This window comes from Vicugna pacos, chromosome 3 (genome assembly GCF_048564905.1).
Source record: "Vicugna pacos chromosome 3, VicPac4, whole genome shotgun sequence".
NCBI lineage: Eukaryota > Metazoa > Chordata > Mammalia > Artiodactyla > Camelidae > Vicugna > Vicugna pacos.
Window position 1 is genome coordinate 9,440,391 of NC_132989.1, and position 16,429 is coordinate 9,456,819.

General features: G+C 41.8%; 1 protein-coding gene and 1 long non-coding RNA gene across 11 annotated transcripts in view; one reads left to right on the top strand and one right to left on the bottom strand.

The window, feature by feature from the left end:
- LOC140691163 (uncharacterized) overlaps positions 1–16,429 on the top strand; it is a 129,525-nt gene that overhangs the window by 61,707 nt on the left and 51,389 nt on the right. The window lies entirely within an intron of this gene.
- The window catches only part of SGCD (sarcoglycan delta), a 1,022,496-nt gene that overhangs the window by 9,197 nt on the left and 996,870 nt on the right, over positions 1–16,429 (bottom strand). For all 9 annotated transcript variants that reach the window (XM_072953966.1, XM_072953991.1, XM_072953973.1 and 6 more), the window contains one exon: positions 828–951. In XM_072953966.1, coding sequence (XP_072810067.1) covers positions 828–951 — 124 coding nt within the window. The remainder of the gene's footprint in view (positions 1–827; positions 952–16,429) is intronic.

Genomic DNA, 16,429 nt, shown 5'->3' on the forward strand with positions numbered 1-16,429 from the left:
ACATAGCAAATGCCAAACCCACTGAAAGGTGAGCTTAGGGTACAGAAGCAGGTGGAGACGGACAGCCTCGAAGTAGATGTGAAAGGTGGAACTGGCTTTCACAACGCTTTTGCGTCTTTTTAAAAAATTCTTCAAAAGAAAAATTCACTTATGAACACAATGAAGGCATTTTTAAAAGTCTGCAGTTGAGGCCTGTTTTCTTTTGGGGGTTTTACTTTGCTTGCAAAACACATTTATTCTTTTCAGCAGCGTGGGATCGTGCTGGGGTAAGAGACTGAATATGCACAGTCTTTCGTCCCTTAGCCTTCTTGCTACCTGACCTTCCTGTAGCGAAGGGTTGGCTTGCTCTGATTTGGGATGGCTGTGAGATCTGACTTTCCCATGTTCCATTAAAGCAGAAACATACAGTGTAAACTTTAGGAAGGGCTAGAGGTAAATTAAGATCCTCTTTAAACAGATGTGTGAGGTATACCACGTAGTCCTACCAGCCACGTACAGCTGATTCTAAGGGGATGAGAGAGAGGAGTGGGAAAAAGCATCCACTCTCACAGCCGTCCTTGTAATTCTGTTCTTGCAATATATGCGATTATCTCTGTCCTTTACAAATAATGAGTCGTAACTTTTATATGTTGTGGGTTTGGCCTATAATCGTGCCGTTCAACGTGTCTGTCCCAGAACTAAAACCTTCGGATGGGCTCTTGTTGTTCCGGTGGAGGATCGGCCTCAGAGGTAAAGGGGGTGACACGTTTTAGGCAACCTGGGCTTGCTGGAGCGGCGCCTCTCTGGACGCAGGCGTCTCTCTGGACGCAGGCCCCTCTTGCTCCTACCTCTCCATCTTTGGACTCCAGTCTCAGCTCTGTTCTGCAGGTGGCTTCCATGTTGCCGGCTTCTGCATTGATTTCTACTCCTTTCGGGGCCTCCATCACCAGAGACCGGGTGGGAGACTCCAACCTGAAACAGACACAAGACTAAGATGAAAGATCTCTGTCTCTTTCTCTCCTTTTTTTTTTTCAAAGAGGAAGCTGACGCTCTGAGCACTGAGCCAACATTTCAGTATTAGATCAGGAACTTTTTCTCGCTTTGCTTTACAAACCTGGCCAAGTGTGTGAGGGAGAACACCACATACCTGGGCTTGATCTTCGTTGCACATCACAACAATGATAAGGACGGTGTTCTAGGGTCCTGGCTTCACTTTCTCTTACACCCCAGTCAAGTATTGTGTTATTGATACAAATAACTAAGTTCTTCCATAAGTTTTGTTTATTTTTAGGGAAAGGCAATCTCAGGGCTAAACTGAGCTTCCTGAAACTGGCAGGTACTCCTTCTACTTTGTCCTGTTTTCTCTCTCTTTCCTGGAAGCAGGACTGGATAGAAGTTAAGAAAACAGAAAACAGACGAAGGACTTAGACATGCCTGACTCAGCCAGGGGGTTGCCACTCCGTGACCTTGGGCAAGTCCTGCTTGCCTCCTCTCCTTCCCAAAATGTGTCAAAGCCTCAGTGTCCTCGTCTCTAAAGAGCTTCACGTGGCGCCTGGCACTTCAGAAAAGTGTAATATGTGTTAACCATTATTACTCCTGTTACTGCTGTTTTTACGGCAGCAAGTTGGAAAGAAACCTCAGGTCTTACTCAAATATGCAGTTGTCCAGAGAAGAATCAGAACAGGAAGTCATTGCCAGGCGCTGGGGAGGAGTGACTTGGCTACAAAGGGCTGCGCGAGGAGCAGCTGACTTTTTGTGCTGGAGCTACTGTGTGTCTTGATTGTAACGGTGATGATGTGCCTCCATGTCTCGACGAAAACTCACGTATTGTAACCCCCCCAACAAAGTGAAATTTATTGTCTGTACATTAAGTAAATTGAGAGAAAGTGAATCAGCCACACCGGATGCTAAGTATTATGGCAAAAGAGGATAATGCCTCATAGAAAGATTTTTGCCTCACTCATGTGGTGTGAAAGATAGGAACTGAAACTCAACCGTCCTCTAAATAGTCCAGATTTTAATATTATCACCAAATAGACCCAAATGAAGAGCCTCTTCTCTGTTACAAAGAGAGCACCCTGACTTAGGAAGCATGGACCTCAATGATGGCCATCAAATCGCTCTGAATCAGAGCGATTTCCTGCATTTTATTTCCACATTCGTAATTTTCCAACACTTGGAAGGCGTTAGTTATAAAGGAACATCACCCTCTCTGCCAATGACTGATGCCCTGTTCTGCCACCACTCATTGGCATCAGTGAGTGGCAGGATGGGCACGGGGACCAGTGGGACGCTACCCCTGCCACGTTCCACTGGTGCCAAGACGGGGGCTCTTCCATCTTCCCAGGGCTGGGTCCCTGAGCTTTGCCTCCCAGCAGCACCTTCTCCACTGACTTTTGTGTTTCTCCCCCAGTGACTCATTCAGAGTCAGAAAGAGAAACAGCAGGTCCCGAGTGCTCAGGTAAGGACTGGCTGGGGCTCCTCTTTAACTCATTCCTTCCAGGCTGAGCTCACGCCTTGGTGTGTGGCCAACCCCCCCCACCCCTGCCCTTTCCTCCTCACGAGGCCTGAGCCAAGGTGGTGATGAGCCGGGTGTGGTTCCACCCCGAATTCCGGCTGACTTCCTTTGCCTGCGGTCCTTCTCACTGTGACAAGGGAGGGGGTCTTGGTGCTAGGGTAGCTGGGAACAGTGACGTTGCAGGACAGCTCTGTGGAGGACCGTAATCCAACCCACCTGCGCGCTTCTTTTGCACCTGACACCCGCCCCCCACTAGCTTTGGAAACAGGAAAGTGGTTTCCTATCATTTTCTTTATTTCTCTCCTTCAAGGTCTGATTGACTCCCACACCTTATCCTACTGTCATGTAACATCCTCTGTCTTCACTAATATTGAGACCTTCCCCCTTAGGGCATAAGCTTCCCTTCTGATAGTCCTGGCAGCCCAGCTCCAAAGTGCTTCATCCTCTTCCCAGTGGCCCTGCGTCTCCCACCCTCCCCGGGGGCGGGTCCTCATGCCCCCTTCCCTATCCCCCCCTTCTCGTGTCCCTCCCTCCCTCGCTGCATCAGTTAACTCAGCTTTTAAGGCACAGCTTCTCTCTACTCAGTATACTAGTTCATCCCTAACCTCGACTGTCGTAACCTCCCAAGTCTCACCTCTAATTCATCCTTCTTTCCCCAGTGTACTTCACATGCAAATGTATCTTCCCAAAGGCAGGTCTGAATATGTCACTTCTGTTATCAAAACCTTCACAAGTTCCTCATGAAAGAGCTGAGCTCTTGAACGTGCTCGCCCATTGAGAACCCGCTCTGACCTGTTCTGTTGGTCTTATTTTTCTTGCCACAAACACCAGCTGCTTTACTGAATCCTTACTAGGAGGTGGGCACAGTGGGAAGTGCTTTAGATGTGTTATCTCATTCAATCTTGACAGAAAAAAATCAGTGCCTTTACTCAGGATTACCAGAGGGGAATGGGGTCAAGAGGGGTTAACTGGGAGTAAGAGATGTGCAGATACAAACTACTACTTATAAAATAGATAAACAGCAAGGTCCAACTGTATAGCACAGGGGATTATATTTAATAATCATAATAGCCTATAATGGAAAAGAATATGAAAAAGAATATATATATATTACACACACACACACACAACTGAATCACTGTGCTGAACACCAGAAAGTAACACAACGTTGTGAACTCAGGTACCTCAGTCAAAACAGAACAGAGCAAACCCTGTGCCCTGGGTCCTCCTTTAGTCCCGATGACACAAGTGAGGAGACTCGGGTCAAGGACTTGCTCCGGGCGGTGTATCTTGTGCAAGGGCAGGGCCAAGCGTCAGACCCAAGCTCGCTGCCCAGCATTCCACGCCACTTCCCGGAAAGCTGGACCTCTGTCCATCGTATCTTCACGCTGCCATTTGTAATGCAGTGCCACCTCTTTCTTCGTGGAATTGCAGTTGGATTTCCCAAACCAGTCCCCGTAAGTAAGGGGAAGGCGCCTGCACCACCTAGGGCTCAGGGAGACACAGCCCCTGCTCTGTGACAGTCCTTGCAACTTACTGCAGCTGTCTCCTTCAGAGACGTCGAATCCAGGATACAGTGAATGTGCTCCTGTTCCGTGGGTAGCATGCGAAGTGACTGATACAAGAAGATAGTTGAGGGGGAAAAACTTGAGATCGAAAAAACCATACAGAGCTTGGAGAACGGCGTGAGATGGCGCGCGGGCAGGTCAGGCAGGCACGCGAACCCGCGCGACTCCGGCCGCGGCCGCCGGGCTTTGAGGGCAGCCGGAGGGCGCCAGGGCCGGAGACGTGGACTCGGAAGGGACCGCTGCTTTTCCCGCCTCTCAGCCTTGGACGTACCTTGGAAGGGTGCCAAGAAGGGCGGCTGCTCTGAAACTGGCTCCTAACGGGAAAGGCTCTGACGGGTCCCTGGACGCAGACACAGAACGGTAACTGGCTTTGTGTTTTATACCCCATCCCAAGGGCCTCTGTTGTTCAGGCAAATTGAAGTTTGTTCACATGCTAATCTTTTGGCTGTGAGAACAGCTCCCACGAGAGCCCCGTGAAGCCTGCAGGGAGCAGACGAAGCAGTCTGGCAGTGACGTCAGTCAGTTCCTGACCTTAGATGCAGCACCACGACACCACTGCTTAGATGGTGTTGTGCAAGGAAGATGGAAGGAGGCTTCCTCCTGACTGGGGGAGAGGGGTGGCCGTGGAGGGTCCCTTTGGCTTTTGAAATGAAGATGGCTTCTGTTAGGAGCAAGTGCAACCCCCATCTCGGAGGACTGAGGAGCCCGGGAGTGGAAGAATGTCTAGGACAGGAGGTCCCCACCTGGGTCATGCCCTCCAGAACCATGGTTCTCAAACGTGAGCATCAGAATCCCCTGGAGGGCTTGTTAACACAGATTGCTCGGCTCCACCCAGAGTCTGATACAGCGGGTTTAGGGTGGTGCCTGAACTCCTGCACTTGTGACGTTACAAGTGATGCTGAAGCTGCTGGTTTGGGGACCACACCTTGAGAACCACTGTTCTAAACGCCCTCTTCTCAGGTGCCCACAAAAACTAGGTGATGTCAGTGAGTGACCATAAGAAAACTATAAGGAAATTACGAGTCTCTGCACAATCATGTACGGCAGGTGGTGGAGATGCTCTGGACAGGAGACAGCTACTTTTCTCACCTGGCTGATAGTTTTGGAATTGAGGCAAAAGATTTCTCCAAGTATAAATATGGTAAAAAGAGCAACCACATAGCGGATCTTTGCATTGCATATACTCACTGTCCTTTTTAAGAGGAAAACAATTCTTAGCTTTGTAATTTCCTGAGCCCTGTTTCTTAATGCTACCCATTTCCTTCTCTGAAGAGTAATGACCTAATAAGACTTTTGTTAACTGCTTTCTTGTGTTTCTTTACTATTGTATTACTATGTTTGCCTTCTTAAACCATACATTGTTTACTATCACGTGTTTTTGAAATTTATGCACAGAATAATTCTATGTATGTATTCTTTAGTGATTTATTCATTTTTTTGCCTCAAGATTTTGTTCCTGAGGTGTATCCATTGCTGTAGCATGGCTGTAATTTATTCTGTTTCCCTGGTGTGATGATACATGGTGAGTTATCTGGCCATCCTTTGGTTGGACATCTGGACTGGTTGCAAGTTTCTGTTTGTGCGGTCATCTCTGCACAGGCTTGCGTGCGGATCCGGTGTGCTTGTGTCAGTTTCCTTTAGGACAACGACGGAAAGACGGAGTTGCTAGCTCCCAGGGTATGCATGACTAGAGCTTCGACTTTCCCACCAGTTCTGTGTCTGCGACTGTCTTGCTAGCATTTGATAGTGTTTATTAGAAAGTGACTGTGAAAGGGGATGCTGCTGTCTTCTAAATTTGCATTTCCCAGATTAGTAATGGAGTTAAGCATCTTTCCGTTTGTTTCGAAGCCATTTGGATTCATCTTCAGTGAAATGTCTTTTGTCTCTTTTAATTGTTTTTGTGTTTGTGATGTCGTCTGACTGAGCTGCAGTGATGCTTTATATATTCTGAAGAAGAATCGCTTAGCAGGTCTGTGTATTGAAAATTTCTTTTTTGAGGCTGTAGTTTATCTTTTCCCTCTCTGATTAGCATCTCTGGATGAACAAAGTTTTGCATATTAAAATCAACACATTTGTTATCTTTCCCTCTGGGGTCTGTGCATTCTGTGTCTTATTTGAGCAGTCCATCCCTACACTGAGGTCCTAAATTTCTTCTGTAGTTTTTCCCAAACTTTTAGGTTTTGCCTTTTCATTGTCTCTTATTCATCAGGTATTCATTTTTGTGTATGATCTGCGGCTGGGGTCAAAACAGATGCAGACCAAGGATGTCAGCCTGGTACACTGAAAAGCCCCTACGTCGCTCTGCTATAAATGCTGTTGCCTCACACGTCTGGATCTCTGTCAGGGCTCCCCGTCTGTTCTGTTGCTCTGCTCAATCTATCCCTGTGACAGTAATTAAGTAAATATTTTGCTTATTATGACTTTAAGATTCTCTACATTTCATAAGGCAAGTCCTCTTACCTTCTTATAAATGTCCCAGCCATTCCTGGTCTTCCAAATACATTTCAGCATCGACTGAAGTTTCAACTGAAGGAAGCCCTTTGGAATTTTGATTGGATTTTTGTTAACGCCATGATCACTGCATCTGTCTCTATGTGGGTTCAGCATAATGTCTTGTGGCTATGGAAAATGGTATTTCAGCAAAAAAAAAAAGAAAAGCATTTTTCTTACACTTACTCCTTTTTCCTATGGCTGTCCAGTTTTTTGTTTTTTTTTTCTTTTTGGTAAGTTGATCTTACAGTTAACATCTAGGTAGATTATCTTATTTTTCATACTTTGTACACTGGTTATTTTAGGGGTTTTTTTGTAGGCACTAATTAATTTATGATAGTTTTGTATCTTATTATTTCTTACATCTGTTATTTCCTTTTCAATACTGTACTGTCTAGCACTGTCCAACACAGTAGGGAAATGGCAATCTTTCTCCCGACTATACAGGGAAAACTTTCAAAAATTTACCATTAAGTAAGATTTTTCTTGCGCTAGTTGTTTTTTTTAATCCTAAATAGTTTTTATCAAGATAAAAGCGTTTCCACCTATTTCTGTTTTGCTATGAGTTTCTATCAGTCATTCATGGGAATTTTATTAAGTACTACTTAATTCTTCAGATATTGACGTAATACATTTTCCCCTAGTCTAGTAATGTGGTGAATTATATTAATTTTCTAATAATAATCCACCGCTAAGTTTTTGGTGGTTAATCTGATATTGTCATTACATATCACCTTTTCTATCAGTTTTTGAAAGTAGGTCTTAATTTTGTTTAGGATTTTGCACGTGTGTTCATAAGTTTATCTTGTAATTTTTCTTTCTTATAATATCTTTGAGAGGTTCTATCACTTTTATATTGACATTTTCTAAGAAATATTAGAGTTATTTACCCCTCGCATATTTAACTTACTGATAAACGTCCTGGGCACGGAAAACATCTTATTTCCACTTTAAAAGTGATTGTAGGGATTATGCAGGTATTATGTTTCTTCTCGGGTCGATTTCAGAAAGGTGTCTGATTTCTTGGTATTTTTTCCATTTCATACAAAGGTTTAAATTTCTTGGCAATGTTTTTCGTAATATTTTCATTTTTAAAAAATGCCCCCAACACTTGTCATTATGTCTGTTTTGTTGCTGTTCTAAATATTTTTTATTCTTGTCTTATTTTCCTTTTGAGCAGTACTGTCAATTATTGGTCTTTTCAAAGAGCTGACTTCTCATTTTGTCAATTCAATTTTATGTTTCTTGTTCTTGAATCGTCCTTGTTTTTTTGTTCTAGATGGATTAGGGTAATTCTGTAGTTCTGCAGTTCTAAAATGTGTTGCCATCTTAGTTAATCAAAATGTTCTGCCTTCTTTTGCCTTTTCTAATTTTTCATATATTTATTTAAGGATGTGTATGTTTCTCTGGCAGGATCACAAAGGAGTATTCCTAATATAGGTGTAAATGTTTTATCGTTTTAGTCTAATTTCTCCTGTGGTGAGGCTTGAAGGATTGTCCTCAATTTCTAAGTAGGTGAGAGTTGCTGTGTTATATTTCTAGTGTGTATTTTCTGTACTGGTTCTGAACTGATAATCTTATAGTCAGAAAAACTTAAAAATTGACACTAAGTTTTTGGACCAGTAGGTGTCAATTTTTATAAACCTTCATGCCTGTCTAAGAAGAATGTGTGTGCTGAAGTTGTTGGTGCTATGTTTTGTAAAGTCAAGATACTTTTCCTTAAACACCTGTCATCCATTCTGTATGGTTATGTTTCAGATGCATCTCTCATGTAACTGGATCATTTTTGATTTCAGGTGACCTTTTATTGGGGAAAAATTTACATACAGTGAAACATACAGGTCTTTTAATTACACGGACAAAAAACATCATATGTATGTAAGGTGTACAACATGATGTTGCAATATATGTCTACATCGTGAAATGGGTCCCCCAGTTGAGGTAATTAACCTCTCCATCACCTCAGATGATTTACCTTTTTCTCCCATGTGGTAAGAACATTTAAGGTCTACTCTTCCAGCAAATTTTAAATATATACTACATGATCATTAACTGCAGTCACCACGCTGTATATTTGATTGCTAGAACTCATTCATCTTATAACTGAAAGTCTATACCCTTTATCCAGCCTCTTGTTAGTAGCTATTTGGTTGTTTCAAGATAGGGGCTTATTTTTCACAAGTCTTTTTGGAGGACACAGTGTTCATCTCTCTAAAAATAAGTAGGTAGAGTAGGATTCCTATGTTGTAGTATAAGTGTGTCTTTACTAAGTGTAGTAAGGCAGCATGTAAAATAGTCCCCAGGGATCCTTGTCTCTTGGCTATTCATGCCCTTGGGTGGTTCCCTGTCCTCGATGTGGGCTGGACAGAGCGACTTTTTTCTACACAAGTTCAAGAGTAATAGTGTCACTTAGGAGATGAGGTTCTAAAAAGACCATGGTTTTCATCTTGGGTTCCTTCTCTCATTCCCTCCCTCAAAGGGGTGCCAGCTGCCATGCTGAGAGCTGCCCTATGAAGATGCCTGAGAAACTGAGGGAGCCCATTAGCCCCTGAGGAACTAAGCCTCTAAATCCAGTAAATCCAGTAGTCTCCAGGAACCGAGTCCTGCCAGTAAGCACAGGAGTACACGTAGAGATGGGTCTTCCCCAGTGTAGGCATTCGAAGAGATCACAGCCCTGGACAGCATCCTCACTGAGTGATCTTAAGTCAGAGCCATCACTAACTCACAAGCCGATTTCTGACCCTCAGAAACTGTGAGATAGTAAATGTCAGTGGTTTTAAGCAGCTAAGTTTATAGGGCAATATGTTACACAGCAGAGTAGTACAGTAAAAAAAAAAAAAAAAAAACGCCAAACTGTTTTCGAAGTTAGTTGTGCAATCTTACATTCCTATCACCAATATTGAAGTAATTAAAGCAATTTCAATGGCTATAAAATGCATCTTCATTATGAATTTGATTTCCCTGAGGACTAATGATGTTGAGCAGTTTTTTTACATGCTTATTGGCTATTCAAAGATGTTCTTTTGGGAAGGACCAGTGTAAATCTTTAGCTCAACTTTTTGTTCTTTTCACAATTCGGTTATTTGCATTTTTGTTACTGATTTGCTGTATATTCTGGATAAAAGTTATTTTTGGCAGTTATACATCTGAATATTCAGAATTTCCAGAAAATTGAGATGATATATCTGCGCATCTATGTGTACAGTATTTTCTCCCAATCTATGGCTTTATCATTTTTAAACAATGTCTATTGGTCAATATCAGTTTATCCTATATTTACTGTTCATTGCTTTTTGTATCTTCTCTAATAAACCATCACCCACCCCAAGATCATAAAGGTAGTTGCCCATGTAATTTTCTAGCTTTTAAAACTAGAACCAGTTGTTGCCTTCCATCTATGTACATATTTTATAGTTTTAGCTTTATGTAATAAATATGTATATATTTCTTATTTAGTTTATATATCTTTATGTAGCTTTTAAAAGTTGTTTTAGCTTTATATTTAGATTTATGAGCCATCTTGAATTAGTTGTTAAGAGTAGAACTGAGGTTCACTTTTTTCTCAGTAGGGCTATCTAGTTGTTCCAGCAGCGTTTATTAAAAAAAAAAAAAATCCTTTCCCTGTTGAATAGCACTGGTGTTTTTTGTTGAAGAGCAATTAACCATATACGGGTAGATCTATTTCTAAAGTCTCTGCTTTGCTGTAATCATTTACCTGCCTAGCCTTTTGCAAAAGGAAAACAGACTGGTTTTGCTGTTGTAGGTCCTTTCCTTTTCCATATATGTCCTAAAAGCCTGTAGAGAATTTGATTGGGACTGTGTTGAATCCGTAGTTCAGTTTGGGGGAGAGTTAATCTCCTAACAATCTTGTATCTTTAATAGACTGTCTTTTTAAATGCAGCAGTCTATGTGTACTATTCTTGATTTATGAGTACTGTTAGGTATTTTGGTCCTGTGATGTGTAATCCAGCAGTATTGTTTATTGTTTATTTACACAGATCTGGGTAGTTTCCACTTGCCTCACTTATTCCTTCTCTAACTTTCAATCTTCCTATTTTCCGAAAATCTTTGGTTGATAGGTTCTTCTAGTGAGGGTTTGCTGGGGCTGAATCCTCAGTTTTGTGTTTCTGGAATAAATTGTTAATTTACTCTCTTTTCTTTCTTTCTTTCTTTTTTTTTGTAAAAGGGGTTTTCTCTGGCTACACAACATACACTGACAGTTGTTTTCTCACAGGGATGGAAGGTATTACTCCTTTGTATTTTGGTTCTCACTAATGTTAAGAAGTCAGCCATCCACTTAACTTCAATTCTAGACCTTCTGTTGGGTTCTTCTCTCTCCTGCTGCTTCTCAGCCTTGATGTTCTGCAGTGTCATTCTGACACGCCTAGGTGTGGATTTCATGTTATTGACTCTGCCTGAATTTTTGACTCTCTAAATGTGTAGTTTTGTGTCTTTCATCACTTCTAGACAACACTCAGCTGACAGGACTTTGAAAATAGTTTTTTCTGTCACCCTAGACTTCCTGTTACTCTGCCTCCCTCCTTCCTGGATGATCCTTTAGATGTGATCTCATGTTCCTTGTAATTTCCTTTTTACTTATTTCTCATCACACCTGTTGGAGGTTTGCTTACTGAGATTATATTTTCATTGCTAGAAATTCCTTTTTGTGTATTTTCTAATTTGTGAGCCACTTTTACATTCTTTTGCTTTGTACTCTAAATTCCCTTTTGTTTCCTGACTCAGAGTAAACATACTGAATGACATTCCTTCTCTGCTGATGCCCGTATTTGTGCCTCTAAACTGGCCGCCTTGTTTGAGTATATTTCATACTTGAATGTGTGGGTTCATATTTCTTGGAAACAGATGCACATCCTCTCAAGAGCCAAAAGTAAGTCTCCACTTCAGCAAATAAAGACCCATCAGTCACTGGTGCCACCGTCAGTTGGGACCCACTGTGAACTCCTTTGCCTGAGGTTTCAGGACAGGCTATTTCCCTTGCAAGCCTCTGGGTGGAAAGGTCAGAGGTGGGGAAGACCAGGTAGGTTCAATTCTAGCTCATCCTTACACTGGGGTTCCACTTACACCTGTGGATCTCTCAAGAGACTACCTGCTTTGAGTGGGCCCTGTGATTTGCTTTCTTCCCATACCCAGTAGTCCATAAAACTGAAACCAAATTTCCTCTAGTTTAGCACATTTGTGAAGTTACAGCTGGCTTCAGTGCTCAGATCCTGTCTCTGGGTTCTTATGCTGTTCATAACTAATTTTCAATTCATCAATGCATTTAAAATACTTAAAAATATTCTTTACCAGCAGAGTTTGCAACAACTGGTCAGGGTACTTGGTATAAGACTGTTGGACATTGTGATAGATTTGGAAATTAAATAGTGAAATCATCTCATCTTTAAAGGTGGCAAGATTTATTGGCAGTTTATTATTCTTTATGTATTATTATTTTAAACTCCAGGTAGGCCAACTTTCTGATTTCCAGATCTGGGCTAAGGGTTTTCAATCAGAGTTCAGTCAGAGAAAGCTTCTATCAGTAAGATACAGACAGGTTCATTACAGCAAGTGAAACTCATGCAGTTGCAGAAACTGGGCATATGGTCTGTGTAAGGCTGCTGCCTTTGTGTTGGATGCTGGAGTCTGAAGTCAGCAGAGCAGGCTGAAGGGAAGATGGATGTGAGTGGAGGAGAGGGAGGATGAGCCACAGCCTACCAGGATGAACTGGTACCCCTGACCATCTCTCACCACCTCTAAGTCCCAAGGACTGGCCCAAGTGAACATGGGGAGCCACCGGGTGACCTACAGCAGCCTGGGCTCTGCACTGACCTCCCGGAGCGAATGGAGTATCACTCCTGGTGTTGCCGTAACTTGGAGTGGGGGAACTTCCGGGAAACACAGTTCTAAGCTTAGCTAAGTCAATACCTAACACATCCACTGCATAGCGTCCTATTTTAAATGGCTGCTGTGGCATGAATACACTGTACTTGATGGAACCAACTTTACCTTCCAATACAGGCTGGTTGAAATCAACCAAGCACCTGCAAAAAGTGAGGGGAGGAGCAATGTGGGCTTTTCTAAACATTTTTTTATTGAGTTATTTTACAATGTTATGTCAAATTCCAGTGTAGAGCACAATTTTTCAGTTATACATGAACATACATATTGTCATTCTTTTTTCTCTGTGAGCTACAAGAGTTTGTATATATTTCCCTGTGCTGTACAGTATAATCTTGTTTAGCTATTCTGCATATGCCTGTCAGTATGGACCAATTTTGAACACCCAGTCTATCCCTTCCCACCCCTCCCCCTTGGCAACCACAAGTTTGTATTCTATGTCTATGAGTCTGTTTCGGTTTTGTATTTATGTTTTGTTTGTTTGTTTCTTCTAGATTCCACATATGAGCGATCTCATATGGTATTTTTCTTTCTCTTCCTGGCTTACTTCACTTACATCCATGTTGCTGCAAATGGCGTTATGTTGTCGGTTTTTATGGCTGAGTAGTAGTCCATTGTATAACGATACCACAACTTCTTTATCCAGTCATCTGTTGATGGACATTTAGGCTGTCTCCATGTCTTGGCTATTGTAAATAGTGCTGCTGTGAACACTGGGGTGCAGGTGTCTTTTTGAAGTAGGGTTCCTTCTGGATATATGCCCAGGAGTGGGATTCCTGGGTCCTATGGTAAGTCTATTCCTCGTCTTTTGAGGAATCTCCATCCTGTTTTCCACAGTGGCTGCACCAAACTGCTTTCCCACCAGCAGTGTAGGAGGGTTCCCTTTTCTCCACAGCCTCTCCGGGATTTGTCATTTGTAGATTTTTGAATGATGGCTATTCTGACTGGTGTGAGCTGATACCTCATTGTAGTTTTGATTTGCATTTCTCTGATAGTTAGTGATATTGAGCATTTTTGCATGTGCTATAGGATCTACTTTTAAGTCAGGCTACGGTTACTTTGAAATTCAAGGCCCTAATGTCTGCATGAGGTCTTTAAATTGTGTGAATGAACCTGCTGGTTCTGAGAGCTCTAGCTTCACATGCTTTACATGCAAGCTGCGTTGACACCCCCCCACCCCCAAATCTAAGCAGCATATTCTAGTGTTCTGCTGTAAAGATTTAAGAAGTGGATCGTATATTTTTATTTAAAGGCCATTTCTCTGTGAAAAGCAGTGATAATCTGTTGTCTCGAGCAAAACCAGTTTGCTTTTATGCAAGGCAAGGCAGACCATCACAAAGCATTCTTTTAATCAGCCTTTCTTTCCTACTGTAGGTATTGTTTGCTCATGTAATAGTTATTTAATGCTAAGGGAACACAGGTCGTGTATATTCCAACACAGTCAAGGTAGCTTATGTGTGAGGCAGAGCCTGGTGTCATGAATCAAAGTCTTAAAACTGCTACCAGAAAATTATTTAGCACCTCAGGAAAATTTATTTCTTGTTGGCATGACGACTGACTTCTCTCCCATTTCTGTATTTTTCATGGAAACAGTGGTATTTATCCACGTTTCTCAATTACTTCCAAACCCAGACAAGGTTTTAGGTCATATTTTGCTCCCACCCTCTGAGCGTGCAGACGATGGCTTTTGTTACTTTGGGGAGTGACATTCATTTTGTTACTTTGGGGAGTAACATTCAAAACAATCTAGGATCTAATTCTAAACCAATTTAGAAAAAAACTGGTGGGAAGGCTTGCGATGTTCGTGGTGCTTTGGTCAATCAAAGCAGCTGCTTTTTTAGGCAGCTCCTGGATGGGCTGGGGTCAGGGGCTAGGAAATTTCACCTTGGTCAGAAGCACGTGGGGAGCTTTCAGAGCTTCACTCACTTTCCAATCAAACTAAATCAGAACGCTGAGGCATATTTGTGGCAGTGGTGGAAAACCAGTGACTTAACCAGGTCTGAGTGAATTGCAGACGGACCACCTTTAATATGGAAACCTACCATCCCACTGAGGGGGACAGAATAGTTATGATGCTGCTTCTGAGGGAAAAGTAACTCAAGTTGTGACCAGAGCAGCCAGGCTGATAATTCAGGGGTCCATTGTGCTCCCTGGGCCACGTGCATTTTTATGTTCTTGATTATTATATATATATATAAAACCTGGCCAAATCAGTGGGATTCTTTACTCAAAGAGCATGTATATGTATCAAACTACTTCTTCATTGATCTCACTGAATCTTCAAGGGTTCAAAGTTGAATTCTTATTTTGAGAAAAGCACTTTAATAACTGTTCCCATACTTCAGCTGGGCTGTTTGATAAACTAATGAACCAACAGCCATTGAGACAAACCCAACTGGTATCAGTGTAATGGAGACAGTGGAGAAAAGGGAACCCTCCTACACTATTGGTGGGACTGCAGTTTGGTGCAGCCACCATGGAGGACAGTACGGAGATTCCTCAAAAAAAAAAACAACTAAAAATAGACTTACCATATGATCCAACAATCCCACTCCTGAGCAATACACGCACCCCAATGTTCACAGCAGCACTGTGTATACTAGCCAAGACAGAAGCAACGTAAGTGTCTATTAACACATGACTGGATAAAGACACTGTGGTATATTTATACAATGGAATACTACTTAGCCATAAAAACAATAAAAAACAGGGCCATCTGCAGCAACATCGATGGACCTGGAGATTCTCATTCTTAGTGAAGTAAGCTAGAAAGATAAGTGATACAATATGGTCTTTTTCTATGTGGAATCTTTAAAAAAGTCAAATGAACTTACTTACAAAGCTGACTTGCAGACATAGAAAACAAACTTATGGTTACTGGCAGGGGAAGGGATAAATTGAGAGTTCGAAATTTGCAGATACTAACCACTATATGTAAAACAGATAAACAATAAGCTTATACTGCAGAGCACAGGGAATTACTCAGTAAATATCTTGTAGTAACCTATACCGGAAAAGAATATGAAAACGGATATATATGTTTGTTTATGTGTGACTACACTGTGATGCTGTACACCAGAAATTGACACAACATTGAAAACTGACTACAAAAAAAACTTACAGAACCCCTTATTTCTGTTAAAAGACATTTTGGATAATGTAAATGTATCCACTCAAAATGAAAGTAAATGGTTTTCTACTTGGTAATACTTGACAATTTTTCACAACCTGCTTTAAGATCCGAAAGCTGGAAATAATATTTTTTTCTTAGCTTTGTTTTCTACTGCAGTGTAGTTGATTTACAATGTTAGTTTCACGTGTACAGCAAAGTGATTCAGTTATACATACACATTTTTCTTAGATTACTCCCCCTTTTGTTATTACAAGAGACTGAACATAGTTCCCTGTGCTGTATACAGTAGGTCCTTGCTGTTTAATGGAAATAGGTTTGAAAGCAATATAGAGAGAGAGGCTGATGGTTCTGTCTGAGGCTCAGTACTGTTAGCTGGAGGATTACATGTAAGCCAGTGGCTGAACAAACCAGAAAGCATGTTTAGACAGTGATTTGTAGATGTTTAATAATTTGGATTTTCATGTGATCCAGGGAATCCTCAAGACTCCCTATACAGATGTGGTCAAATTCTTATTAAACAGATGAGGTTCAGTAAGATTGAGTGATTTGCCCAAGGCTACCCAGGCACTGACTCATGGAGGTGGGACTCAGGCCACCAGGACCATCTGGCTTCAAAGTAGCTATCTGAAACCTTCTAATGAATTATCAATTATCATAGAGGATTAATGCATCCCCTGTGGGGCACAGGACCCACTAAAAGGCTGGCGTTTCTGCGAAGCCTACTGTATTTATCTTTGAAAGTAATATGATTTAGTGTGCTTTGCAGCATAAACTAGCCCTATTTAATGGAAAGCCAGTGGTCTACTTTATAATTAGTTACATTCCTTGATTTCTACTTTAAAA